At 55.1% G+C, this 27,562-nt stretch overlaps 1 protein-coding gene across 7 annotated transcripts in view; it reads right to left on the bottom strand.

Annotated features, from left to right (window-relative positions):
* PICK1 (protein interacting with PRKCA 1) overlaps nucleotides 1-27,562 on the bottom strand; it is a 78,078-nt gene that overhangs the window by 12,868 nt on the left and 37,648 nt on the right. For 2 of the 7 annotated variants that reach the window (XM_067010186.1, XM_067010189.1), the window contains exons 2-9: nucleotides 26,891-27,095; nucleotides 25,538-25,728; nucleotides 19,317-19,434; nucleotides 18,910-19,023; nucleotides 8,165-8,603; nucleotides 3,636-5,018; nucleotides 3,386-3,483; nucleotides 2,141-2,252 (exon numbers count right to left, since the gene is read on the bottom strand). In XM_067010186.1, coding sequence (XP_066866287.1) covers nucleotides 2,141-2,252; nucleotides 3,386-3,426 — 153 coding nt within the window. In that variant the 5' untranslated portion in view covers nucleotides 3,427-3,483; nucleotides 3,636-5,018; nucleotides 8,165-8,603; ... (2 more) ...; nucleotides 25,538-25,728; nucleotides 26,891-27,095. Of the gene's footprint in view, nucleotides 1-2,140; nucleotides 2,253-3,385; nucleotides 3,484-3,635; nucleotides 5,133-8,164; nucleotides 8,604-18,909; nucleotides 19,024-19,316; nucleotides 19,435-25,537; nucleotides 25,729-26,890; nucleotides 27,096-27,562 lie in introns of those variants that run through there. The other 5 variants (XM_059080196.2, XM_067010190.1, XM_059080195.2 and 2 more) reach the window with 4 other exon arrangements.

The following is a 27,562-nucleotide window of genomic DNA, read 5'->3' as shown; positions in this document are numbered from 1 at the left end:
CTTGGCCTCTACCACTTAGCCAGCTAGGGACCTGGGCCGGGAGCCTGGGTCTGCTCACCTATAAAACCACATGAGGGCTTCCCTCGTGGTGCAGTGGTTAAGAATCCCCCTGCCAATGCAGGGCACCCGGGTTCGAGCCCTGGTCCGGGAAGATCCCACATGCCGTGAAGCAGCTAAGCCCGTGCACCACAACTACTGAGCCCACGTGCCACAACTACTGAAGCTGGTGCGCCTAGAGCCCGTGCTCCACAACAAGAGAAGCCACCGCAGCGAGAGGCCCGTGCACTGCAAGGAAGAGTAGCCCCCACTCGCCGCAACTAGAGAAAGCCCATGCGTAGCAGCGAAGACCCAACAGAGCCAAAAATAAGTAAATAAATTTATTTTAAAAATAATAATAATAATAAACTATACGGGAGGATGTGCAGAGGTCATATGCAAACACTATGCCATTTTTTTAAAAAAGACAAAAAAACAGCATGTTACTATGCTCCAAGCTCTCTGAGGGCGGGGTCTCTGTTTTCTTGCTTTCTTATCTCTAGTGGCTATGAAAGAGCCTGGCCAGGCCCTCAGAAAATATTTCCCGAACATAATATCTGTTGTACTGATACTGATTTAACCAAAATTGAGACGATAAGTTCATTGGGAAGATAGAGTGAGAAGAAACAGGTTTTGGAAGAAAGCTAAATTTTTATCTCCTAGACCGAGAGAAGCTGACAGATGTTTACAAGCAATAGACCAAAAAATAACAGGATAAGCATCTTACTGAGAAAAATGGGACCTCATACCTGAATCAACAGCTAAAAGGGTGGGAAGCGGTGTTGCTTCTGGGATTGGGGTGGGGAAAGGGCGGTAAGAAGGCGTTGAGCAGAGGGGATTGCTTACTTGACACTAGCCTTTTAGTACTCTTGACTTGTTCAAAGCGAGTCAGATAGGCTTTGATTAAAAATAAAATTGACTTTTGAAAAAAAATCAGTTCTTTTATAATCACAGTTCATACTAAGAACAAACCTGGCCCCCCACAGGTGGCGAGGGGGAGGTGGCAGGGGAGGCTGAGCAGGGAGATGGCAAGGAGGCCAGGCCTGGGGGAGGCCTCCCTAACACCTCCTGGGCCAGAGGAGGCCAAAGCGCTCGTGAAGGCCACACCCTAAGCAGGCAAGACCAGATCCAGGGAATCTCCATCTTCTAGGCCTTAGAAGTGACTCTTTTGCAAGATCCTCAGAGAAACTGCAGTTTCCCACCTGCCACCAATGGCTACATAGCTGAGAAGGTTAAAACATAGCTGGAATCCAGGTCAAGTTTATGTCTGAGGGGGGCAAGCTTCCTTCCAAGGCTACAGAAAGATCACTGACTCTGACCAGCCACATGATAAATGAGGCCTGTCCCCACTCTTGCGTCACAGCTGACAGAATATCACCAGGGCAGCCCTTCTTATAAGGACCACAGAATTGTTCAGTTTCGCTGGCAGATCATCTGGGAAAGTGAACTGTCATAAAAATAATAGCAGCTGCTATCGAGGGAGTGCTGCTTAAGGGCCGGACATTGTGTGATGTCATTTTGTTTAATCTTCACAACAACCCAAAGATGCCCAGATCTACATATTTTATGTCCCCATTTTCCAGGTGAGTAAACTGAGGCCCAGAGAGCTTAAGTAACTAGTTAATAAGCAGGGGAGCTTGCACTTGGACTCAGGCCATCATTGTTTCATAGTCTTTTAGTCTTTCCATTATGCTTCACTTGTGTTAGTACCAAAGGCTGATGATTTTATTGATTCACTGATGACATTTTTATTGAAGGTCCGCTATTTGCCAGGCATTGTACAAGCTGCTGACTGCAGTGAAAAAGCAAACTGGGATCCTGCCCTCATAATGCAAAGAGTCTGGGAAAGAAGTTAGATACAGAACTAATGAGCAAATTCATGAGTACAGATGGTGATAAGTGCTGAGAAGGAAAAGAACAGACTGAAATGATAGAGAAAAACAAGGGCGGACCTACTGACAGTGGGCGTTCGGGGAAGCCCCTCTGAAGAGACTGAGGAGTCTCAGCTGTGCAGAGTGGAGAAATGACCCTTTGTCACGCCCAAGTAGGGAGGTGGCTTGCCCCACCCCCAGCACCTCCCTTCCACCTCCAAAGCACTCAATACCTGGACAATATACAGGCAGGGACAGTACTGGGCTCCTCCTCCAATGCTGATCCCAATCAGGTTCTGAGCATCCTTCTGCAAGGTCACCTTCCCAGGTACAGTAGGGATTCCGCTGGAGAGAGAAGCACGTGCAGCTGAGTCCCCTGGAGAAAGGATGACTGGAGGGGACGGGGAGAGACAGGCCTTCTAAAACTCCCAAGAGCCTCCAAGTGCTGCACAGCCTTTTCTCTTTCTCACTTGGCCAAAAAGACAGCATTTTGTGCTAGAACATCACAGAGCTCTTGGAGCCATGCTGATGGGGGATCAAATCCCAATTCAGCCATTTATCAGCTGTGGGACTTGGGCAAGTAAGTCACCCTCTCTGCATCTCAGTTTCCTCATCCATTAAATGGTATGGATAAAAAAAATGGCCACTTTCTCAAAGTTCTTGGAAGAAAGTACATGGAAGGCACTTAACACCAACCCAGCCCAGAGCAGGCACTCCATAAAAATAGGTCCCCCTTCCCTCTCCTTCATTCTCCCGCTAAGATTTGAGTCAGACTCTATCCTTGTCACCTTCTCAGGCACATATGGAACATAACGGCCACCTCCTCCAGGAAGCCTTCTCCTGTTACACTATCCATCACCCATCTGTCAATTGCTGTACTCAATTACCTCTCAGTTTTCACTATACATTAGCACTTATTTATGTTTTGTGGTAAATATTCTCATTTACTCTCTTATTCACTTGACAAACATTTGCTAACAACCTATTGATGCTGAGCACCATACTAAGTGCTGAGGACACAGAAAGGCATTGGACCCAGTCCTTGCTCTGCGGGAGGATATATTCTATTAAGGAAACTAACTTAATTTTTGAAAATCTGCCCCACTGATCATCTATGCTGGGGAGGAAAGTATGTTTATGATATTCCTGTTCATCCTTCAAAATCTGGCTCAACTGTCACCTCCTCTATGAAGCCTTCCCTGAACACCCCAGCAGAGGCACTGCTTGGCCTGCTCGGTTCTCCTCGTAGCCAGGTCATTCTCCATTAGCACCCTTATGGCCCTGAACTGTATTTATCCATCAATGTGTCCACAGCCCCCTACAGATGGTGAGCTCCTGGAAGGGCAGGATTCATTTCTGCTACAGTACGAGACCTAATCTTCTGCTGAGAAGCAAGGGTCTGTGGAACTGGTAAGTCCAGGCACCTGAGAGACCTGGGACTCCTGCACTAGTGGGACTTGGGGTAAGAACATACTCACAGTTTATCCTCCTCGATGTCATAATCCAAGTCTGCAAACATGGTTCCTAGAGTTTCAGTGGGCTGGCTAACTGCCCAGCTCGGCAGGGGAATGGGGAACTGGATCCGGGAAAGAAAAGAGCGCAGGGCTTAGGGCACCAGTGCGTAAATGCCAACCCCAACCCCGGCGATCTGGGAGAGACGGGCCCTCCCCCTCCCCTCCGGACGATGGGGGTAGTCCCCGGGGTGGGGGGTGGGTAGGTGATTCTTACTGGGTACAGGGGGGACTCCAGGCCAGGGCGGGGCCTCAGATTCCAGAGCCCGCCCCACGGGTCTCCAGGCCCTTGGGAGCTCGCCTCTGTCGCTCACCGGAAGCGTCAGTACCACAGCCGGGTCCGGGCCAGGCTGGCACCTGAACCCACCTGCCGTTCCACCTGTCGGCGGCCGCGACTGCACGTCACTTCCTGGGGCACGCGGAAGTCCCGTCTTCCCGCACTGGGTATTTGCCCGGGTCCCTACAGGCAACCCTTCCCTCCCTGCCTCCCGGGGCTCCCAGAACGAGGAAGGAGAACAAGTATTGACGGAAGCTTCCCTTTAGCATGAAAAGGCGGAAACACAGGAAACGTCCGGACAGGCCGACGGCGCTCAACCCCGCCCCTTGCCCTGTGGCCGCCGCCATCTTGGTAAGGTCAGGATTCTTCCCAGCTTCCTCAGCGGGACGCCGGGGGACCAAGCCGCCTGGCTGGTTGCCGTGGCAACGGAAGCATCCTTCGGCGGGGAGACCTCCGGAGAAGTTCAGTGGACTACAAACCCCGACACTTCCCCTTTCACATTTTCAGCACTCCGTCCTAGGGTGCCATCACTCCTCTACTAGAATGACAAGTGTCCGAGCTGTAAGGATACTTCGAGATGCCAGCCTAATAGGTGTTTTGCAGGCCAGGAAACTAAGCGCCAGAGAGGGGAAGAGATTTTGTCCAGAGCCACCCACAGTTAATATAAGATCCAGATCTCGACCCTGAGACTCCTGCCACCTAGTTCAGTGCCCGTCTTAACACCTGCACACCTGTGGTCAGTGGCTCTGCTATTGACAGATTGGATTCCCTTCCCTTTCCTTTACGAGCCTCCTTTCTCCAAATGCAAACTAAGAGCACTGAGGCAGATGCTTTCTGTGATATTTAGTGAAAGACTCCTTACAGCCCCACTCCTTCCTTAGTCTTGAGCAGCTCGTCTGGGGTCCCCTTGAGAGTAACAGCCCCTGTGTACCTGAGGTTCAGGGAATGCCATCAGTGCTTCCCAGCCGAAGGGTCCAAATCTCATCTCCCCAACAACCTCTGCTGCCACTGGTATTGTGTAAAGTAAGTTCCCTGGAGAGGGTTGGTACTCCCAGAGACCCAGCGCTGGCATCTGCCTCATCCAGGCAGCATGGGCCCAGGCCTGTCCAGCTTCCTCCCAGGAGCAGCAGAGGAAGGAGGAATGCAGAAGGATGATTATCCACATATCCCATGGCCTGATGGGAGCTGCACCCCACCCCCTCCTTAGGGAACTATCTGAGTTTCGGCAGTTGTGCAGGACGCCACAACAGCGACAACTTTCCCATGTACCCACTGCTCCGCTGTTCAGATCACTTTCACAGGATTTCAAAGTTCACCTTGACCCTGTGAGAGAAGAACAAGTATTGTCAGCCACATTGTGCAAGTAAGGAAACTGAGGCTCAGAGAGGCACTTCCCCTTGTCTCCCAGGTCGTCAGCGGCAGAGCTAGGGCTGAGACCTCCAAGCCCTGTTTGCAGACCAGAATTTCGACTCTAAAAAATCAGCAGTCTCGGGCTTCCCTGGTGGCGCAGTGGTTGAGAGTCCACCTGCCGATGCAGGGGACGCGGGTTCGAGCCCTGCTCCGGGAAGATCCCACGTGCCGCGGAGCGGCTGGGCCCGTGAGCCACGGACGCTGAGCCTGTGCATCCGGAGCCTGTGCTCCGCAACGGGAGAGGCCACAACCGTGAGAGGCCCGCGTACCGCAAAAAAATAAAATAAAACAAAATAAAATCAGCAGTCTCTGAACTCAGATAATTTGACATGGACTGTGGTTCTTCCACCTCACAGTAGCCCTAGATCAAGCCCAGATGCTGCCATCTTGTAGCTAGGGGATCTTGGGCAAGTCACTACCTGACTCTGAGCTTCAGATATCTGTAGACTGGGGACGATGACTCTCCCAAATATCAAGATAAAAAGGAGAAACAGGTTTGAGTGCTTTGTAAACCATTCACATGACACAGATGTCCCTCAAGCCTCCTGACCACCCCCCACCCAGCCCACTCCAGCCCCTCTCCCCAGGTGAGGGCAAGATGCCCGGCCTCCTCTTTTCTTCCTTGTTCTCCCCATCTCCCAGGCCCAGCTCTAATCCACCTCTCGCAGGCAGAAGTAGTGCTGCTATGAACACAGGGGTACATGTATCTTTTGGGATCATAGTTTTGTCTGGATATGTACCCAGGAGTGGGATTGCTGGATCATATGGTAACTCTATTTTTAGTTTTCTGAGAAACCTCCATACTGTTCTCCACAGTGGCTGCACCAACTTACATTCCCACCAAGAGTGCAAGAGAGTTCCCTTTACTCCACACCCTCCTCTCCAGCATTTGTTATTTGTAGACTTTTTAATGACATCAGAGGTTTTTATTGTCATTCCTCATTATAATCATTTTGCCCAACTACTTCAGAGGGCAGGGCTGATGGCACACTTCAAGGGCCTTAGGATACTCGGGCCCCTGCTTCAGACTCGCCTGGGAAGTATCTCACATGTAGGCTCCTGGACTCTATCTCGGACCTATTGGATCAGAGTCTCCGGGGAAGGGGGGAATCTTGGAGGCTGCATTTTCACAAAGCTCCGTAGGTGGCTTCAATGTGTCCTGCAGTTTGAGGACCACTGCGTCACAGGCTTAGAATGTACAGTGTCTGTGCACCCTCAGGGTGGGCCTGTTCGGCTACACCAACGATCCCTGCCCTGGGGGCCTCACCATCTCGGAGGAGCCCAGGACGTTCTTTGGCCCATAGGAGGGGCTTCTGCCCAGGACAAAGGCCAGGGAAGGGTTCCTGGAGGAATTGACATCTTAGTTGAGTCCTGAAGGAGGTGCTGGTGCGACCCGGGTCGAGAAGAGGGGCAGGGTGACCCAGGCAGAGGACATAGCTGCTGCAGGTGACAGTGGGTACAAGGCACAGTCCCCTGTCCTCAGAGAATCACAGTGTGGTAGGGGAGACAGCGAGGGCAGTGACAGGCATGATGAGACTACCACCAAGTCCTGGCCAGAGCACAGGGAGAACTCCCCCTCCCCCTCCTGCTGCTCCAGAGTCCATCCAGGCAGGAGGGTGACCCCTGGCCTGGCCCGGCCACTGAAAGGTGTGTGACCCCAGGCAAGTCCTCTCTGGGCCTGGGTCTCCTCCAAGATTCTAACCTTGGGGTTCTGAGCCTCAGATTCAATCAGGAAAAGCTTGCCCCCCCACAATCCCATATTCCTGGGGAAGTGCTGCCACCCAGTGGCCATTGGGAGAAAAACCTCCTAGGGCACCGGAGCCCCCCCACCACCACCACCATTCCTGTCACTGTCACTGCCCGCCTAGCTCAGGGCTGGCTGGGGAGTCTTTGGAGTCTGTGGGCAATGGGTGCTGAGCTGTGCCTGACGTGCCCACCCCTCAGTGCTGCCATGGCCCCAGAACAAAGCCTGACTCCTTACTGACTCACCCCTGGCCTCATGGGCCCTTGTAAAGGTCAAGGAACCAGGGGTGGGTGGGTGGAATTCAGTTCAATTCATCATCAGCATAGAGATTTAGAGCATGGGTTGTTTTTTTTTTATTTTTTAAATTTCTTTCTTTCTTTTATTTATTTATTTGGGGCTGTGTTGGGTCTTCCTTGCTGCGTGCGTGCTTTCTCTAGTTGCGGCGATCAGGGGCTACTCTTCATTGGGGTGCGTGGGCTTCTCATTGCAGTGGCTTCTCTTGTTGCGGAGCACAGGCTCTAGGCACGCGGGCTTCTGTAGTTGTGGCTCGTGGGGTCTAGAGCGCAGGCTCAGTAGTTGTGGCACACAGGCATAGTTGCTCCGCGGCATGTGGGAACTTCCCGGACCAGGGCTCGAACCCGTGTCCCCTGCATTGGCAGGCGGATTCTTAACCACTGCGCCACCAGGGAAGCCCAGAGCATGGGTTTTTAAAGCAAACAGATAATAGCAGTAATACTAGAAGCTAACACGTATTGGCCATTTCCACATCAGGGGACAAGAAAAGCAAGGTCCTGCCCTGCCAGAGGTCACATGAGTGGGAGTGGCAGACATTGACCCAGGTAACATTCCCCACTTCAGAGCACTGGGCAAGACCCCAGAATAAGAGGGGAGCCCAGCGCTTCCCTGGCGGCGCAGTGGTTGCGAGAGCGGCTGGGCCCGTGAGCCATGGCTGCTGCGCCTGCGCGTCCAGAGCCTGTGCTCCGCAACGGGAGGGGCCGCAACAGTGAGAGGCCCGCGTACCGCAAAAAAAAAAAAAAAAAAAAAAAAAGGCGGGGGGGGGCTTGGATTCCCAATGGGAAAGGGTGTAACCGGACTCGTAGGAGCTGGTGGATGGGCTGGACAGAGCACTGGCTCCATGGCAGCTGGGTGACCCCGGAAATGTCCCTTGACCTCTCTGAGCCTTGGTCTCCATGGGTAAAATGGGTATCATAAGAGCCTGAGTGCCGATTTTAAATTTAAGTCAGACCATGACACCCCCTGCCCAAACCCCACTAATGTCTTTCCATCACAGGCAGAATAAACTTCAGGTCCTTACCTAGAGATCTGGGCCTGGCTGCTCTCCCTGTTCACATTCTGTTCAGGGCCTCTGGCGGCTTGCTGTTCGTGGAAGATGCTGGAATGTTTCCACCTGAGGGCCTTTACTCTTGTAGCTTCCTCTGCCTGGAACATTCTTCCCCCGGGTACGCTACTCCCTCACTTCATCCTCGTCTCTGCTTCCGTGTTACCTTGTCGCTTTCTCCAGGAAGCCCTCGATGAGCGCCAGCTGAAGCACAGCCCTTGGCTAGTCTCTTTCAGAACATCCATTCATCTCCCACCTGACATGGAGCACAGTTTCGGTTGCGCATTTGTTTGCTTGTTAACTGGCTTCCTGTCGTTCTCTCCAAACTGCAAGTTCCCTGAGGGCAGGAACCTGGCCTGTTTCAGTCACACCTCTATCGCCAGGGCGCCTGGCAAGCAGTACATTCAATGCATACCTGATGAATGAATGAGTGAATGAAAAACTGTGTCACTAGGATCCCAGAGACCAGGCAGTGGTCAGAGGTAGTGGAGGTCTCCAATTTCAGAATCAGCACCCCAGACCCTATCAGCCTGGCACTGAGGCGCCACAGGAGGCTAGCAGAGGAGGGACAGAACAGTCGGATCTGTGCGGTGGCTGGAGTGCACAGGCCACTAGCGGCAGCTTGAGGGAGACAGAGACGCCTGTCGTGGAGGCGGGGGCATTGCCTCCCCCTCCCGGAGTCTGAAGTGAGGTGGGGAATCAGACGGCAGGGGTGGCCCGACTGGGAAGCTGGGCTGCGGAGGCAGAAGGGAGCCCTGGTCTGGTGGGGGCCAGATCCCCCCAGGGACAGGGAAACCTCTCCCACTAGGGCGGCAGTGGGTGAGCAGGGGGTTAGATTGCATCCTTCCAGAGGCCCGTTCCTAGCTCTGAGGGAGCCATGGCGCTCATTCCGTGGGCAGCTCTCGCCTTTCTTCTCGACCTGCCTCCTCCAATCGGCTGCCTCTGGCCAGAGGTGGGATGTGGGCTCCCGTGGGGCCCCGAGTTCCCCAGCCACCCCCAGAGCAGCTCTATTCCTAGTTCGGCTTGGCATGTAATGGGCTGACCCCTGACCTTCCCCTCTCGCCCCCGCCTCGTGCTCTGCCCCCGGGGCGAGGTCAGTGATGAAAGCCGGTGGGAACCCGGGAGCAGAGGGAGGACAGTGCCTGATTGTTCCCCACCCCCGGCGGCGGCGCAGCCACGCTGGCTGCTGAGGGACTGACTTTTGCTCTCTCCCTCTGTCTCTCCCCCTCTCTCCCCCCCTCTCTCTCTCTGTCATTCTCTCTCTTTCTCTTTCTCCAGGTCAGGGATTCTCAGACTCAAGTGGGAAGTTAATACCTAAGTATTTCCAGGAACCCCCTCCCCCCCCCCCCGCAGAGATTATATGAATCATCAGGCTCAGCACGGGGACCCATGATTCAGACACGGGGCTGGGAGGTCGGGCAGGACCCCACTTTGGAAAGAGACTGGGACCAGAGCCAGAACACCTTGGGCATCCCTGGCCCTCTTTGAGTTCCCCCAGGTGTGAAATGACATCTTGGGGTGCTAAGAGCAAAGCCAGCCCCACAGGAAGGTGTGGGGATGGCATGTGTGTCTTCTCCCCCTTTCCCCTCTGACCTGCCCCCCACCCCGCCCTCAGGATCCATACGTGTCAGGTCTGTGTCAGACTCTCTGCTCTGTCCCTTGCTCCAATAAATACCACACTGGCCAAATTACTAGAGCTTTATGAGAAGCCTGGCTAGTTGGCAAGAGCCCCTACCTTATTCTTCAGGAATGTCTCAGCAATTCTTAGTGCTCTGTCCTTTCTTACTGCTTTTTTTTTTTTTTTTTTTTTTTTTTTGTGATATGCGGGCCTCTCACCGTTGCGGCCTCTCCCGTTGCAAAGCACAGGCTCCGGACGCGCAGGCTCAGCGGCCATGGCTCACGGGCCCAGCCGCTCCGCGGCATGTGGGATCTTCCCGGAGCGGGGCACGAACCCGCGTCCCCTGCATCGGCAGGCGGACTCTCAACCACTGCGCCACCGGGGAAGCCCCTTACTGCTTTTAGAATCAGCTTGACAAGCACTACCAAAACCTTGTTGGGGTTTGATCAGGACTGAACTGAATCTAGACATTAATCTGGGAAGAGCTGACATCCTTAAGATATTGAATCTCCCTATGCAAGTTAGTGGCTGTCTCTCTGCATTTATTTTAGTTTCTTTATTTTACTTCTTATTAAGGAAAAATTCAAATGCACAGATGAGGTGAAAAAAAAAAGGATAATGAAGCTCTTTTTACCCAGCACCCAGCTTTACCAGTTAAACCTCTCAGCCACTGTATCTTCAGCCATAACCCTGCCCATCCCATCCCAGCATTCAGTTTTTTTCCAGCCAATCTTTGGAGTCTTCAGTAATGTCTGCCAGTAATTTTTTTGTCTTACTTTTTGTTTTCAAAGAATTATAGATTGACAGGAAGTTGCAAAAATAGTACAGTTTCCCCCAATGGTGACATCTTACATAACCATGGCACTTTACCAAAACCAGGAAATTGACATTGGTACCATCCACAGACCTTGTTCAGATTTCACTAGTTTTCCATGCATTCCTGTGTGTGTGTGTGTGTGTGTGTGTGTGTGTGTCCATGCAATTTCATCAACTGCATGAATTCATATAATCACCACCAAAATCAAGATACAGAACTCTGTCCCACAAGACCCCTCGTGCTACTCATTTAGAGCAACACCCATCTCCCCGCTTCCCCTCCCCAGCTCCTCCAGCCGCTAATCTGTGCTGCATCTCTACCGTGTTGTCATTTTGAGAACATCACCCCGCAGCATGCAACCTTTCGAGATAGTTCCTTTCACTCAGCGTAATTCCCTTGAGCTCCATCCAGATCCTCAGGTGTATTGATTGTTAATTCTTGTTTATTGCCAAGCGGTATTCTGTGGTCTGGAGGTACCAGTTTGTTTAATCATTCACTCACTGAAAGGCATCTAGTTTGCTTCCAATTTTTAACTATTACCAATAAAACTGCCATGTACAATCATGTACATATGTCATTGTGGATATGAGTTTTTGTTTCTCTATAATAAATGCTCAGAAATGGGTCATACGGTTAGCAGAATTTTCTTTTTTAAGAAACCACCAAACTATTTTCCAGCGAGGCTATACCTCAGTAATATTTTACGCTTTTCTCTGTAAATATTTTGTTATATTTAATTTCTGTTATTATCGTAAGAGGAGGACTTTTTAAAATTATATTTTGTTTGCTCTGTTGTTTATAAATGCAATTACTTTTTATTGATATGATTTACACACTAGAAAACTCACCAAGTGTACAATTCAGTTTATATTCACAAGGTTGTACAACCGCCACCTGTATCTAATTTCAGAATATTTCCATCACCCCCAAAAAAAAAACATATCCGTTAGCGGTCACTCCCCATCTCCCCCCTCTCCCCTGCCCCTGACAACTATTAAGCTACTTTCCGTTGCTAGGGATGTGCCTATTCTAGGTGTTTCATATCAATGGAATCATAACATGGGGCCTTTTGTGTCTGGCTTCTTTCACTTAGCGTCGTGTTTTCAGGGTTCATCCATCCACACGTTGTAGCTGCAATATTTAAAAAATTAATTCATTTATTTTGGCTGTGCCAGGTCTTAGTTGTGGCACGTGGGATCTTTGTTGCGACATGTTTAGTTGTGGCATGTGGGATCTAGTTCCCCGACCTGGGTTCGAACTCGGGCCCCTGCATTGGGAGCGTGGATTCTTACCCACTGGACCACCAGGGAAGTCCCTGCAATTGGTTTTTGATATTGATTTGCTATAGGAATATCCTATCTCCAGCTCTGTGAAATTTCCTTCATAGTTCTAATAATTTGCCTGTAGATTATTTTGGATTCTCTATGGAGTCAATCGTATCACCTGCAAATAATGCCAGCTTTACTCTTTCTTTTCCAATCCTTATAGTTTGTTGTTATTGTTTATCTTTTTCATGTCTTACTGCCCCCGGTAGAACCTCAGGTACAACGTTGAATAGATGCATGGATGAGGGCAAACTTGTCCCTGATTTCAGGAATGTATCTGTTGGCCCTTTAAGAACTATGTTTGTGCTGGTTTCTGTAGGTAATCTTTATCAGTTTAAGGAATTCCTTTCTATCCCAAGTTTGCTAAAACATTTGTATCAGAAGTAGATGTTGAGATTTATTGCCAGCGCCTAGATGATCATGTGCGTTTTCTCCCTTAATTTATTAACGTGATGAATGGCATTATAGACTTTCGAATGTAAAGCCACGGTCCCCTTTCTAGGATAAACACAATTCTGTTATGAGGTATATATCCTTTTTATTCATTGCAGATTTGTTTTGCTAATATCTTACTTAGGGTTCTCTCATTGACTTTCACAAGCGGGACTTGTCTGTAATGTCCCTTTGAATGTTCTGTGTAAATGGAAAGGAGCCACCCCTGAGTCTCAAGTGGGTCTCGCAGAATCTCTCCGTCCCTACCCCTCTCTGTCTCAGGGTCCCTCTCTGTCCCTCCGCATACACACTGCTTTGGCTCGAGGGTACTCCCGTGGGTGGCAGAGGGTGGAGGCACCACCTGACCCCCCAAGGCGGCCGCAGAAGATGGTGCTGGAAACCTGGGACCTCGAGCTTTGGGAGGGACACAGAGCTGCGACTCCCCAAACCAGCCAAGGGGCCACAGCTCCCGGGCCCATCACTGAAGACGGAGCCTTAACAGAAATCCTCCCCTCCCTTCTCCGTGGGGAGGGGGAAAGCCCTCCAGAGGAAGTGGCCAAAAAGGGGCAGGGGGCAGGGGTTAATGGCCACATTGTGCTGCGGGCTGACGGATGGCTGGCTTGTTGGTGGCAGCGGCCCAGCCTTAGCAGCCCCGGGGAGATCCCCTCCCCCTCCCAGCCATCCTCCGAGGGATGGGGCCCTGCTGGCCTTTGATAAGCGCTGGGGGCCGCCCTCCCTGATGCGGGGACACAGGGCCAGCCTCTTTGGTGGAGTCTGGGCTGCCGAGGTCCAGAATGCAGCCCTCCACCCCAACCCGTCCCTACCGTTAAGCAGGGCAGGTGGCCACAGGGGACGTCCATCCTGACCGAGGGCCCCTTGCCCCGCTGGATCTCGGGCACCACCAACAGCCCTGCCTTCTTAAGGATGACTGGGTCTCAGAAGGGACCTGGTGAAGCCCAACTCCCCCACATGTGGGGCAGGGAAACGGGGCTATGACTTGTCAAGGCTCCTGCAGGAGCAGAGGGAGAGCCGGTCCTATGACTTCCTGCTCAGATGTGCCCAGACTGGGGCCAGGCCGATGCTGAGATGAATCAGACACAGTCCTCCCTCAAGGGGCTAGAGGCTGGTGGGGAGGGGGGAGTCAGCACGTGAACAGAAAAGTATAACCAAGTGCGATAGAAGCAGCAAGCACAGTGTACTATGAGTGCCAGAAAAGGGACCACTAGCCCAGCCAGGAGGTCAGGAAGGCTTCCAGGATGAAACGATGCTGGGGCTGATCTTCAAAGGGTGAGTAGAAGTCAGACCCAAGAGGGTGGGGGCAGCAGGGAAAGGTATTCCAGGCAGAAGGAACCGTATAAGCAAAGGCTCAGAGTAAAACAGGTGAGGTGTCTGTGAGCCACAGCAGTTCGGTGCTGAGTAAGTAGGTCCGCAGGGCCTGGTTTTCCAGGTGCCCGTGTGCCACGTCAAACGGGTCGACTTGGCAGTTTGGGGAAGAGCCGTGTTCTAATCCGGCCTCCATGTGACCATCCATCCTTTCTTTGGTCATTCAGCTCACTGAGCAGTGTGACCTTGGACAGGTCACTTCCTCAGGAACAGCCTCCCACACGCATACCCTGACCTGGGCTGCCTGGTCCACCCGAGGTTCTCTAACATCCTGATGTCACTGGGCTGGGGTGGGGCAGCGTGTGCGCAAGCTGTTCTCAGTCCCAGAATATTGAGAAATGGCATGGGGGACAGAAGCTTGAAAGAGATGGTTTCTGGGTGGAAAACAGGAGATCTGCTTCCACAGCAGCATCACTGGGCACATCAGCCCTGGCTGGCCTAACAGGGACTTCCTGTTACGGGGAAAAGCCAACCCGCTCTCTGTTACTCCTAGTCAAATGCATTCCTGAACTGATTCGAGCGCCTTACCTCAAGCTGAAAAATATTGAGTATTAAATACAGTCCGAGACCTTTCACATCCACATAAAAAGATTTTCCAGGGCTTAGCTGGTGGCGCAGTGGTTAAGAATCCTCCTGCCAACGCAGGGGACCCGGGTTCGAGCCCTGGTCTGGGAAGATCCCACATGCCTCGAAGCAACTAAGCCCGCGTGCCACAACTACTGAGCCCTCGTGCTGCAACTGTTGAAGCCCACGCGCCTAGAGCCCGTGCTCTGCAGCAAGAGAAGCCACCGCAATGAGAAGCCCGCATGCCGCAACGAAGAGTAGCCCCCACTCGCCACAACTAGAGAAAGCCCACGCACAGCAACAAAGACCCAATGCAACCAAAAATAAATAAATAAAATCTTTAAAAAAAAAAAAAAAAAAAGATTTTCCAGAGAAATGAGACTCTTTCTTAAATACAGGATACACTCTTTGCCTTTATTTCAAATAACTTTCAAACTTGAAAGTGTTTATTGTAGAAATTTGGAAATACGAGACAAAGTACTAAAAATTTAAAAATCACTCTAAATCCCACCACCCAGAAATAAATAAGGTGAGCGTTTTTGTGTTTTCTGTCTGTTTTTTCCTTATATGTCGTGAAATGAAGTCGAGCTCACAGCAGTTAGTTTTTTCTTTTCTCTTTTTACTGATGTAATATATATGCCTATACCATTTTGTATCCTGGTTTTATACCAAAAGTGTTTCCTGTGTCATTACGATTTTTCACGAGTATCATTTTTAGTGGCTGCATCACATTCTGTCATAGGAAGGTGCTGTGATTGGCTTCACCAAGCCCCAAGCCCCCAATGCTGAACACTGAGGCAATGGCCAGTTTTTCACTATTCTGTGAGTTGCAATAGACATCTGTGGGCATAAGTCTTTATTTATACCTAGTTTGCTTTACCAAAATGTCCTACAAATGCAGCCTCCGCTTGTATCAAGGCATTCAGCAGTGACAGCCAGGGCAGCATCCGTGGGTCCTGTGACCAGCCGCCTGGCAGCGCCCACAGGTAGCCTGTGGTTATACAGTGGCTCCGGGGCCTCCCTTAGAGTGCGCTACAAATGTTGTTAAAGCCAAGTCGGCAGCTGTGGTTTGTGTTTGTTTTATGATAAGAGTACTTAATATAAGACAGACCCTCTCAGCAAATGTTTGAGTTTTAGCAACTATTTCCCTCTTTCTGGACCCTCCCTCCCTCCCTCCATGCACGTTTCTAATGATCTCCTTCTATTCTGCTCTGATCGGGGAAATCAAAGCACCGCAGCTGCATCACGAAGAAGAAATGGGCTCTGAGTGGGGCCGCGAGGGGCTCCCCAGGGAGAAGTGCCTGATGGGGGTGTGGGGACTCCAGCAAGAGCCCCTCTGAGCCTCAGCCTCCTGAGAGAATTACGCGTGCTCCGCCCCGCTCACGGGATCCTGGCCCCATGGAGGTCCTGAGCGCAGGACTAGCCCAGTCTCCCTGCCAGCCTCCTGCATCACGGAGACAAGTCCTGAGGCATGGGGCGGGGGTGCAGGGGTGCCGAATGAACCCTGAACAGAAGGGGCGTGGCGGCTGTGGCCGCAGAAGGCCCTCGGCGCTGCCCAGAGCTGCCTCATCTCCTGCTCTTCAGATGCCCCATGCCTGGCGGCCCCTCGAGCCTCTCCACGCGTCCCCATCCTTGGCTGGGACCCTGGGTCAGTCGCAGCCCTGGGCTCCGGGGCAGTGTGGACTCCCATTCTCAGTCGGGAGGCCTGGACGTGATCCTGGTGATGACCACCATCCGTGCCGGGAGGGAGGGGGACCTCCACACCCCAGCCTTCACTTCACGCCCTCCCGTCCTCCTGGACCCCCAGCAGACTCCGGGGCCCTCTTGTGGGAGAAGCTGAGGTGCGAAACTTCTGGGTGAGCTGTTGACTGGGGGTCTCGCTCTTTCGGGAAGAGCAACTGAGGCATTTTCCTACCCTCATTCCTCCGCAGCCTCCACCCAAAGTCAGGCGCAGCAAGCCTCCAAAAATTGCTGGTTGGGGGCTTACTGCTTCCTGAGGTGGAGAAATCCCCACCCAGGGGCAAGGACGTCCAGGTCCCAAAGGATGACGCACTCCTCTTGTGATCTCCACTGCCAGAAGGGCCCGTCCACCCGCAGGGCCGGGTCCCCAACCAGTGTGGACCAGGTCACCAGGGAACCTGGACTGACAAACCCCAAGGAACGTCCAGGTCTCACACCCTGGACCAGTCGGGAGCAGCTGATGCTGCAGACAGCATCCTCCCCCAGCTTCTCACCCAAACTGCCTCTGTACCTCTGCCCTCCTTCCTGCGCCTGAGGCTCCCCTGCCCCTCCAAGCCCCGCTTCCCTCTACTGGCTGGGCGCCTCTCTCTCTCCCCCAGCTTTACTGACATGTAATTCACATACCGTACAATTCACGCGTTTCAAGTACACAATTCAATGCTTTTTAGTATATTTATAGAGTTGCACAGCCATCACCACATTCATTTTAGGACATTTTCATCACCCCCCAAAATAAACCCTGTACCCTTTAGACATCATCCCTTAACTCCCCAGCCTAGGTAACTACCATTCTACTCTCTGTCTCTACAGATGTACCTATTCTGGACATTCCAAACAGAACTTCTCTTGCCTCAGTTTCCCCATCTATAAAATGGGGATGAGGCTTCCCTGGTGGCGCAGTGGTTGAGAATCCGCCTGCCGATGCAGGGGACACGGGTTCGTGCCCGGGTCCGGGAAGATCCCACGTGCCGCGGAGCGGCTGGGCCCGTGAGCCATGGCCGCTGAGCCTGCGCGTCCGGAGCCTGTGCTCCGCAATGGGAGAGGCCACGACAGTGAGAGGCCCGCGTACCGCAAAAAAAAAATAAATAAATAAAATAAAATAAATAAATAAAATAAAATAAAATGGGGATGGTAATGGTGTTCCCTCACAGAGTTTGTTGGGAGAATTTAAATAATACCAGGGCTTAGGATCATGTCTGGCCCAGAGTCAGTGCTGTGTAACGTCTGCTGTCGACATCATCTCCAGGGCTGGGGCTCCTCCACCCACCCACATGCCTTCCACTTGCCCTATGAGCTCATTTTGCCCTCATCCAGACCACCCCGCCTAGACTGCAGACCTCCCGGGCATCCCCACCCAGACACCCTAACAGCCCCTCAGACTCGGCGTGTCCTTTCTCCCCAAGCCTGCCGATCCTGCTGTGTCCCTCACTCAGGAAATGGAATGAACTTCCACCTGGTCATCCAGGCCAGAACCTAGGGGCTTCCTTGCCTCCCTCTCCCAGGCCTGCCCCCACCGTCTGGTCCATCAGTCTGACTCTGTCCCCCCACCTCTCCCTCCCCTGGCGGCTGCCCTGACCTCTCTCCATCACCAGCTTAGTGGTCACAAGCTGGGCTCTGGTGTCCAGTGCAGTTCTGTCCACCGCTCACTGGCCTCGGGGCCTCGGGCCAGTCACCTCACCTGTCTGATCCTCAGTTTCCTGGACGATAAAATTGGGATGACCTATAAAATACTGCCTTCTCCGTTCACTTGTCTTGAAGATTATATGAATAAAATATGCGAAGAACTTAAGCCTTTTTTTTTTTTTTTTTTTTGGCCACCCCATGCGGCATGTAGGATCTTAGTTCATCGACCAGGGATCGAACCCACGCCCTCTGCAATGGAAGCGCAGAATCTTAACCACTGGACCACTAAGGGAGTCCCGGAACTTAAGCACTTAATAAACATTATTGTTGTTGTTAATGTTATTCTCTCACCTGGGTGACTCCACCGCTCCTGACCCAGGTCCCTGCCTCTGTCTTGCCCACAGCACATGCTGCTCGGGTCGTGGCGGGCTGACCACGTGCAGGACACCGAGGGAGGCCTTGCACGTGCTACTTCCTTTCACCTCCCAAGAGGCAGGTCTTGTTACCCTCGTTTTACAAGTAAGGAGACTGAGGGCCCAAGGTTCCACTGCTGGAGTCAACCACAGCCTCAGGGTACACTGTTGGCATTCGTGTGTTGATCGAAAACATTTATTGAGCCCCTACTGTGTGCCCGTTACTGAGCTGGGTGCTGGGGAAACAGTCATAAACCAGACTGGCGTAGATCCAGCCCGTAAGATCTTTCTAGAACACAAATCCGACCCCTCTAAAATCCTTCAGTGACCACCCCACTGCCCTCAGGATCCAGTCCGGCCTTCAGGAGCCCTCCTTCCCTGCCCTCTGCATCCCACACGGCTCTTTCCTGCTGCCCAGCTCCCCCACCTTCCCTGCCCTGGCTCTGCTCCAGCACATGGGCCTAGTGGGGCGTCCCCACACCAACACATACCGCTCGTCGTCTTCCCAGCCTCACCCCCGACACCAGCTCCATCCCCACCTCCTCTCTCAATTTCTTTGCCTGGTGAACTTTCACTCATCTTTTGAGGCTCCATGCACGGTCACCTCCTCCAGGAAGCCCTCCTTCCCCCACCTCCCAGCCTGGTGATGAGCCCCCAGGCTGCCTGTCTTGCAACATGCTGGCTCTTTACTGATATGTCACTCCTCCTGGACTGTGGCTCCTTGAGGGCAGGACTAGGAACTTCCCTCTCCCTCTGGCCCCCCTGCCCCCCTCCCTCCCATCCATCACCATGTCAACCGATTTTACCTCTTCTTGCCATGGCCCGAAAGCCCCAGCCCAGCACGGAGGTTACAGGTGACTGCACGCTGCTAGCGCCGTGCGGGTGCTCCACGAGCGCTCACTTTGCTCTGTTTCACGTCACTGTGAATTCGGGGACAGCATGAGATGGAGGAATTGGTGAATATCTGGAGCATCTGAGCACAACCTCCTCAGGCCTCTGGCTTCTGCGATTCCAGACAAGGGAACCGGGGCTGCTGGGATCTGCCTAAGTGCCCTCCCCAAGGCCCCAGACCTCTCAAGGGGTGGGTGGGCAGCAGCGCTGGAGAGAGATGACCAGGGCAGGAGTCCCCTGGGTGAGCCCCAAGTCCTGGCTGGGCCGCCTCTCTGTGCCTCAGTTCCCTCATCTGAACAATGTGTCGTCAGCCCATCCTCACCTGCCTTGCAGGGCTGTCAGGCGGCGAAAGGGAGGGGACAGTAGACAGAGACGGTCTTCCCTGAGAGCAGGCACCGCAACACCGACTGGCTTCCTGGCACTCCCATCTTGGACACATTCTGTTTCATTTTCCAAAAAAATTCCAGAAAACTGGGTTTTAGGTTTTCGCTGGAGGCTCAGACCCATCTCGGTGTTTCCCGTGGGACGGGGTGCATCCTGAGGGCTCTTTTGGGGGGAGGGGCACACGGCTGGGTCCAGCTGTAGCACCTGGTTAGGATGCTCACCCTCCGAGCCTCAGCCTCCACCTTGGGGGGAAGATGGGCCGTCACTCCCACCCCAAGGCTGCTGTGCCGTTGGAGCGGGATGGTGGATGGGAGGGGCAGCTTGTCTCGGAGCAGGGAAGAGGCCCGGGGTGGGAGGCGGAGGGTCCCCCCACCCTGGGGGCAGGAGGTGCACCCCAAGAACTCACAAGGTGCCCCAGGCACCCCGTACCCTGCCCCCCGTGGCCTCCCAGAAGCCACCTGGCCGCCCGCAACGCGGCCGCCTCGGCCACCAGGCCCTGCGCCCGCTCGCGGGGCGCCAGGGGACGGAGGGCGCCACGGCCAGGCCACGGTCACTCCTGGCGGCCCGGGGGTGCGGTGCAGGGCGGGAGGCGCGGGCAGGAGGGAGTCAGAGCGGGTGGGTGTGTGGGGGGCCGGGGAAGAGCCAGAGAGAGGGGCAGGGAGGGGAACAAAAGGTCCCTTTGTGGAGCAGCCGGGAGAAGAGGAGCACATTACCCAATGCCCAGAAGCCATGTTGGTAACAAGAGAACCATTCTCTGCCTGGCTTGGAAAACAACTCAGAGCGGAGAGAGACAGGGAGAGTTAACCCCATGGGCGCGGGGCGCAGGAGCCCGAGGCCACTTTGGGAGGCGGGAGGGAGGGAGGGCCCACTGGGGGCGCCTTTCCGGCCCTGAGCCCGCAATTTCCTGTCTCCCAGGCCTGGTCTGCGGTCGGAGGGCCCAGAGCCCCAAGATGGCCGCTTGGCCGAGGCCCAGCTACCTTTAGACGGGGGGACTGGAGCCACGGCTTCTGCTGCCTGGGCCTGGCCAGACGTGTGACCCGCGCCTGCTTCCAGCTTCAGGGCCAGCCCACCCCACCCCGAGGGCACCCCTGCACTCCCAGTCCTGACAGTATGGCCGCAGGTCCTAGGGCTGGTCCCGGCTCCGGGGCTGCCCGGCCTCCACCGGCCTCCCTCTGCTGACGGGCGGTATCTTTCCTCCTGAGGAAGTCCCTTCCATCTGTGCAAAGTTGTGCTGTATGTTTTTTCTGAAATTTAATTAAATCTCTTTCAGCCCCACCCAACTTTCTCCCCTTCCCACTTCTACCCACGAGCCCTGGTTCTCAGGCCTCTAGAGACCACATCTGTTATGAAGGCAAAGGACACCGGAAGAAGTCACCGTGCTCTGGGCTCTTCACGTGTACCTCGGGGCCAGCCTGGCCGACGTGAGCTCTGGTCCCTTCTACTGATGCCCGGCGTTCTCAAAGCACCTGACACTGGGCCGCGTGGGGGAGGCACCCCATGAATAAGCAGAAGAAAGAGGTCCTTCCTTCTTCCTGCCCTCCCTTCCTCCCTTCCTTCCTTTCTTCCTTCCTTCCTCCACAAATACACATGGAGCCCTGTGCCCAGCACTGACCCACCCGGCTCTGGGGCTCAGCAGTGGACCAAACGGACCAGCCTGCCCTCGGGGAGCAGAGCATGAACAAGTAAACAGGCTAATGGCAGGTGGCTACAAGCTCTATGATGACAAACAGGGCAAAGAGAGAGAGTGACAGGAGGGCTTACATTAGAAATGGTGGCCGGGGAAGGCCCTGCAAGGCTGCGCCATTCGGCAAAGATCTGAATGGAGAGAGGAGGAACATCTGGGCAGAGAATATTCCAGTCAGTTGGTACAGCGCGTGCAAAGGCCCTGAGAGGGACCGTGCTGGTGAGTCTCGGAAGAGCTAGGAGACCAGAGTGACGGGAAGGCAGGAGGAGCCCAGGTGTGAGGGCCCACAGGAGCTTGGAGCAGGGCTCGTGTCGTCTGCGTTCCATCTCAACAAGGAGTCTCTGGCTGCCCTGTGCGAGATAAACTGCAGAGGTCGAGGGCGAGAGCTGGAGACCCAGCAGGGCTTTTGCCGCAGCCCCTAACCCTGTGTGCTGCCCTCCCTGGCACTCCTCCTCCCCAGCTTCCCACCCTCCCATCCTAGGTGCAACCATTCTCCGAGTAAGCGCTGGCCCAGCACTTTCTAGGTGCTAAGAATGGAGCACATGGTCCTTGGGCCAGGCAGGGCCCTAAAGAGAGCAAGATTCTCCCCCACCGGGGGGGCGGCGGGGCGGTTCACAGATGGTGGGGTCCCAGGCGTCCGAAGGGGACCCACTGGAGCTCAAACGAAGCCTCTTCTTTGGGCAGTTTTTCGAGCTTCACAAAGGGCTCTCGGGAGCCCCCTCCCCCCAGCCCCACTGTGTTGTGACGTCAGCAAACAGCCCAGAAAAGCAGGGGCTCAGCACCCTGCCTTCCACCTCAGGCAGGTCCCTGGCCTCTCAGAGCCTCAGATTCCTCATCTGGAACACCACATGCGCCTCGCAGGTCTGGTGGGTACAGATCGATCCTCAGGGGGTGGAAATAGGCTCCAAGAGGTGAAAGATGGCACATGGTCACCAGCTGAAGGGGCAGTGCCTCCCGAACCCTAATGCTAGGCCCTTCCCTGCACCTCTGCGCGTTCCCATGCATCTGTGGCCCCAGCTCAGCCCTGTCAAGTGCCTGGAGCTGTGAGGTGGGGCGGGGCCGTTGCTACAGGAAGTAGTGACAGTATGAGGCGGCTTCAGACAACAGAGGGGCCAGTGGGTAGGAGAGGGAGGCTGTGGGGCCCAGAGGGACAAAGCAGGACAGATTTGGGGGTTCCAACTGAACAGAAAGCTCCCCAGCCGTGGTAGGCACCGTGGGACGGGTGAGAGAGAGACCCCTGTGATCCTGTCTGCCCCCACTGACTTGCTGTAGGCAGCCCAGGCCTCTCAAGCCTCTGCATCCTCATTTGTCAAATGGACCTCATCCTTTCTGGCCCCAGAGGTGGTGGTGAGGATCAGATGAGGGGAGAGCTGTGCACGCACTGGGGTGGGTGTAAAGCTGGCAGGGAGGCGCTATTGACGGTGGTTAATGGTCACGGACGGGGTCCTGCTGGGTTCCAGGCCTGTGCACCACTTACAAGATGGTCTAACACGGTGGATTTGTGCAACAGGCAGGGCTGCAGAGGAGTGAGAGAAAACAGGAGCAGGAGAGAGAGGGAGTGGGGGAGGGAGAGGGGCATGGCCATGGCAGGGGGCCCAGAGGCTTCCTGGAGGAAGCAAGTTGTAGTTGCACTATCATGGGGGATGGGTAGGGTTTGCATAGGCCAGGAGGCACCGGAGGGCTTGTAGGTAGAAGGACCAGCATAATAAAGGCACGGAGCAGGGAACCAGCTGGGAGAGCAGGAAAGATGAGGGCAGCGCCCTGGCTGGCAAGGTGGGGTGGGGAGGCTGGGGTGGGATCCTGGGTAGCCCCAGCCCCTTCCTAGGCCAGAGCTCCGAGTGTCACCTCCACCCCTTCCAGCCTCAGCCTCGGGCTTAAAGCTCCCGGTTTCCATCTCCAGCCTCTGCTCAAGCCCTGCCCTCCCTATGGAGCACCCACCCACCTTGTCTTTGCTGGCTGATTCTGACCCACTGTTCAGAGCTGTATGGCACAACTCCCTCTAGGGAGCCTTCCCTAGCCAGGCTGAGAATCCCACCTGTGGGAGTAGTTCATTCCATCCCAATGGGAAGGAACCATTATTATACCCATTTTACAGAGGGGGAAACTGAGGCTCAGGGAGATGTCATCATCATTGTTGAGGGGTGCACAGCTGGTGTCAGAGCTGGGATTCTAACGCTGGGAGAAGCTTGGCTCCTTTGAACTCTTGCGTTACCTCCCCCACCCCACCCTGTGCCAAGCACCTCTATCTCCTTAGATCCAGCACCGAAGCACAGAGAAGGGCTGCAATTCAACTGCTGTCACTCAGCCAGGAGGTGGCGGAGCGGATCCTGAAGCCAGGAGCAGCTGACCCCACTCCTCGAGCCACCAGTCTGAGAAGGTGCAAATAGGCCCAGGACACAGGGGGGAGTGGAAGGGGAGAGGCCAGGCTTGAGGCCAGGGACAGGAGCGAGGGCAGCCCCGGAAGGCAGGAAAGACGCCCAGTGGGGACGTGAGCCCAGGGTGGCCAGGCTGGGGCAGTCGGGGACCGATGGCCCGTGGCAAGGCAGCAGGAGGGGGAACTGGGAGAACTGGGGTCCTGGGTGCCCGGCTATGGGGCTGTGCTGCAAGTGGGGTCGGGTGGCTGTCACAGTCTAAGGTTTGGGCCCAGTGGAAAGAGCACTGGAGACGCTGTGGGTCACGCGGGAAGTCACCAAGCGCGGGCCCGATGCCCTGGCCCACGTCACACCCTCGCCAGAACGGAAGCCTCGAGGCGCTTCCACGCGGCACTGTCGTCAGTCAGGGGAGTCACGTGGGGGGGGCGGGCAGCGGGGCCGTGGTGCCTTCCGGTGGCCTCCCCGCCTCCACCCGGCCCCTGGGGATCCTGCCACTGCTCTTGGAAAACAACTGAGGAAATCAAGTGGAAACACAAATCCGCCACCCGGTCCCTCCCGCTTCCTCGGGCCAGACCTCCGCCCCCAGCGCACCCCAGAAGGGAGCTCAGTGACAGAGGCCGAGCCGGCCCAGCATGGCTTGCCCTGGCGAGACCCAGTGGGCACGATCCTCGGTCCTCGGCTCCCAGCAGCTGCACCTATCGGCCCACCTAGTCCCACAGAGGCTGTCCCTCCCCGGGAGGACCTGGGACACCAGGCTTGAAGCCCCCTCCCTTCCTCCCCCTCTTCCCAGCAACCTCTAGACTCTGGGATCCAGGACCAGGGAACTTCCAGGCCTGACTCTGCCCAGGACCGGCCGGTCGTCCTGGGCAAGCTTCTACCCCTCTGTGGGCCTCAGCTTCCTCACCTGTATAATGCTAGCAACGAGCCCTGTCCGGTCCCGCCTCACAGGACAGAAAGGCAAGGGCCCAGGGAAGGACAGCTTTGGGTCCACTGTGAAGTGTCAGGCCCACAGATTGTCACTTTGATTTTTTTTTTTACAGAGGAGCTGCCTCCGTGGCCGGGGGCGTCAGCTCCGTTCAGGGGACATGAATTACTGATGGCGAAAAGGGGTCCCTGCCGTTGCTCACCCCTGAGCAGCGGGGAGCCCGGCCCTGGCCCACCCGGTCCCTCTCAGCACTGGCCACGCCAAATGCCTCCCAGCCCCTCCACGCACGCCATGGACAGACAGGCTGCTGGCCCCGCCGGAAACATCGTGCCTCAACCGAACTCCTCCTCGTCCTCCAAGACCCAGCTGAACGGTCCCTCCTCTGCGAAGCACCCTGATCCCTGGGGCCTGGGCAACACCCACTGACCCTGGTACGTCCGGCCGGAAGCACACGATGGGTGTGGCATCGGCCATTTTCGTGTCCCAACAAGCGCGGGGGCAGGGCCCGTGTCTTAACCATCCCGGAGCCCCTGCCCCACGCTCAGCACGAGGCGTAACAAAGAGCAGAGTCAACAGACGTGACTGAGCCGACGTGTGCGTGGACGTGTGTGTGCGCGCGTGCCGGGGGGGCTGTCTCGGGAGGTGACCCGCTCGGGACATGACGGGGAAGGGTCGGCATTTACTATGTGCACCCCCAGACTCCACCCGGGGCTCCCTCTACCCCCAGGACCGAGACCCCGGCCTCCCCCCGGGGCCCTCTCAGCCTGAGGGAGCAGTCCGGCTCCTTGCTGACAGAGTCAGGGCAGCTAATCCCATGCCAGGTCACAGGGGTCCGCTCCCAGGAGGAGCGTACTTGTGGCATTTCCGGAGCTCTGCTGGGTGTGGTGGAAGGTGAGGGGACACTGGCCAGTTAGAAAGCAGACGAAATCATCCAGACTTCAGACAGAGGGGACTAGACTACCAGGGAGGGACAACGGATGTGAACAGCGTTCCGAAGGAAAGACTGTCGTGGCTGATGATTAGCTGCAGGGCCTTGAAGGGGCGGAGGAGTCGAAAATGGCTCTGAAGTTTCACGCCGGGGTCGCTGGAGGACAGTGGAGCCATTGATGGGGCGGGGAAGCGGGGTGGGGGCTGGTTTGGGGGCAGGATGGTGACTTGGGTTTGGGACATAGACTCACAGCATTTGGGGCTGGAAGCCACCTCAGAGATCATCCAGGTCACAGGTGAGGAAACGGAGGCTCCGGGAGGTGCAGCCACTTGGCCGGGACACTGCATGGGTCGACGTCACGGCCGAGGCTTGGGGACCTGGCCAGGATTAGTCCCGGAGGCAAAGCAGACCCAGTGCCCACCTGCAGGGGTTCGGTGTCCCCTGGAAGAGACAGACATGGCCATAACTGCAACCTGATCGAAGGGGTATCCACGAGGCAATAGGGGGATACAGAGGGCATGGGGGAAGGGGGAGTAACAAGGAATAATAATATCCCGGTTATCAGAAGTGGGGCCCCTGTGCCACGTGCATCTCATGTAACCCTTGCAACCATCCTACAAGCTACTAGCCTCGTTGTCCCCATTTTACAGGTGAAGCTGAGAAAACGAAGCAGATGGTCCAGGGCCTCACAGGTCTGATGATGCCCAGACTCGCGCTCTTAAGCTCTGCTTCTTGGTAGAGGTGTTCTGGGACTGAGGCCTGATGGGTGAGTAGTTTTCCAAGTGACAGAAAGGGAGGGGGCAGCATCAGGCAGAGGCACCAACGTGTATCAAGGCCCACAAGCCCACCCTTCCATTGTCAGTGTCTGAGGTGTTGCTCTGTAAGCCCACCTTCATACCTCTCGCCCAGGGCCCCCTACCCTGTTCCCCACCGCCCTTCCCAAGCCCCTCACTTCACAGGACCTCACCTGTGCCACCCCCTACCGGTGATCTGGTGGATTTGTCAGGCAAATGAGCTGGGGGTAGAGGGGTTGGGGGTGGGCCTGTCCCCTGTCCGCAGGGAACCGTTGCCCCTGCTCCCATGGCCTTCACAGCCCAATCCTGCCCCATCCCCTCTTCCCCACTGTGCGGTCTTCTCAGCCCGGGAGTGATCCCGCAAAAGCGAGTCAGCACAGAGGAGGGAGGGGTTGGCCTGAGTCACCCAGCATGTGAGCGGCTGAGCTAAGGCTCGAACCCACAGGGCCTGGGGTCTCAGCCTGCGGCGGAGCCCCCGGAGCTTGGACAAACCACGGAGCGGTCCCTTTCCGTCCTTCTCCGTCCTTGGGCTCTCCCATTTATGGTCACCTTGAGCGTGAACCAGGAGAGAAGGAGGGCTGAGTGCACTGGAACTACAGCTTAAAACTCAGGGCGCAGTAGCGTGCTGGTGTCAGCTCCTACCAGCTCGTGAGAGCCAATTGCTAAATCTTCTGGAATTTTCCAAGCCTGTTGATGTCACCTTGGAAGCTTGATGTTGACCCCGGTGGGAGTTTTTACAGTGTGAACACTGGCAATTCATCCCTCTGTGGCCACCCCCTCCCTGACAGAGCTGGTGGTTAAGCACTTACCAGCACACCGCAGTCCAGGAGTCCCACTTCCTGGCTTCCCTGGAGGCTTCTGGGTTCTCTCAGCCCAGTCTTGGGCTCTTGGGGGAGTTGCTCTTGTGCTAAATCCAGTGGGATCTCCTTCCTGCCACAGGGCAGTCCAGTCCCAGCATCGGCCAATCTTTCCTGTTGCGTCTTGGACTGCTCCCTTCCTGCCCCTGTGCTCCAGCTACAGAAAAACATGATCCTCGCTGAATAGGCATTTGCTTATGTTGTTCCCTTCTTCTGGAATGCCCTTCCCTCATCTCTGCCTCTTGAAATCCTCCTTACTCTGTCAGAGCCTGGGGGTCTGGGAAACCCTGAATCCATTCCCCTGCCTCAGGACAGAAACACACCAATACCCTCCTGCCACTCCCAGCCTGCCTGTGGTCTCCAGCAGAATGGGGTGTTGATGGAGGACAGGCTGGCTGCTGCCCTCAGGGGCGGCAAAAGCAAGAATCAACTTAAAACCCACCCAGGTTACCTGGAAACGAATCCCTTCATTCCCTGTTCAGCCTTTGGAACTCCTCTTCATCCTTCAAAGCCCAACTCAGATGCTACCTCTGCCAAGAGGTCTTGCCCAGATCATAGTCCTCCATCAGCCCCTCACCCCTCTGCCTTGTACGTGCTTTGATGGTCACACTCATGGCTCTGTCT

Source organism: Kogia breviceps, chromosome 12 (genome assembly GCF_026419965.1).
Source record: "Kogia breviceps isolate mKogBre1 chromosome 12, mKogBre1 haplotype 1, whole genome shotgun sequence".
Lineage (NCBI taxonomy): Eukaryota > Metazoa > Chordata > Mammalia > Artiodactyla > Physeteridae > Kogia > Kogia breviceps.
The sequence above is the reverse complement of the archived record's forward strand: the minus strand, read 5'-3'. Positions and strand labels throughout refer to the sequence as shown.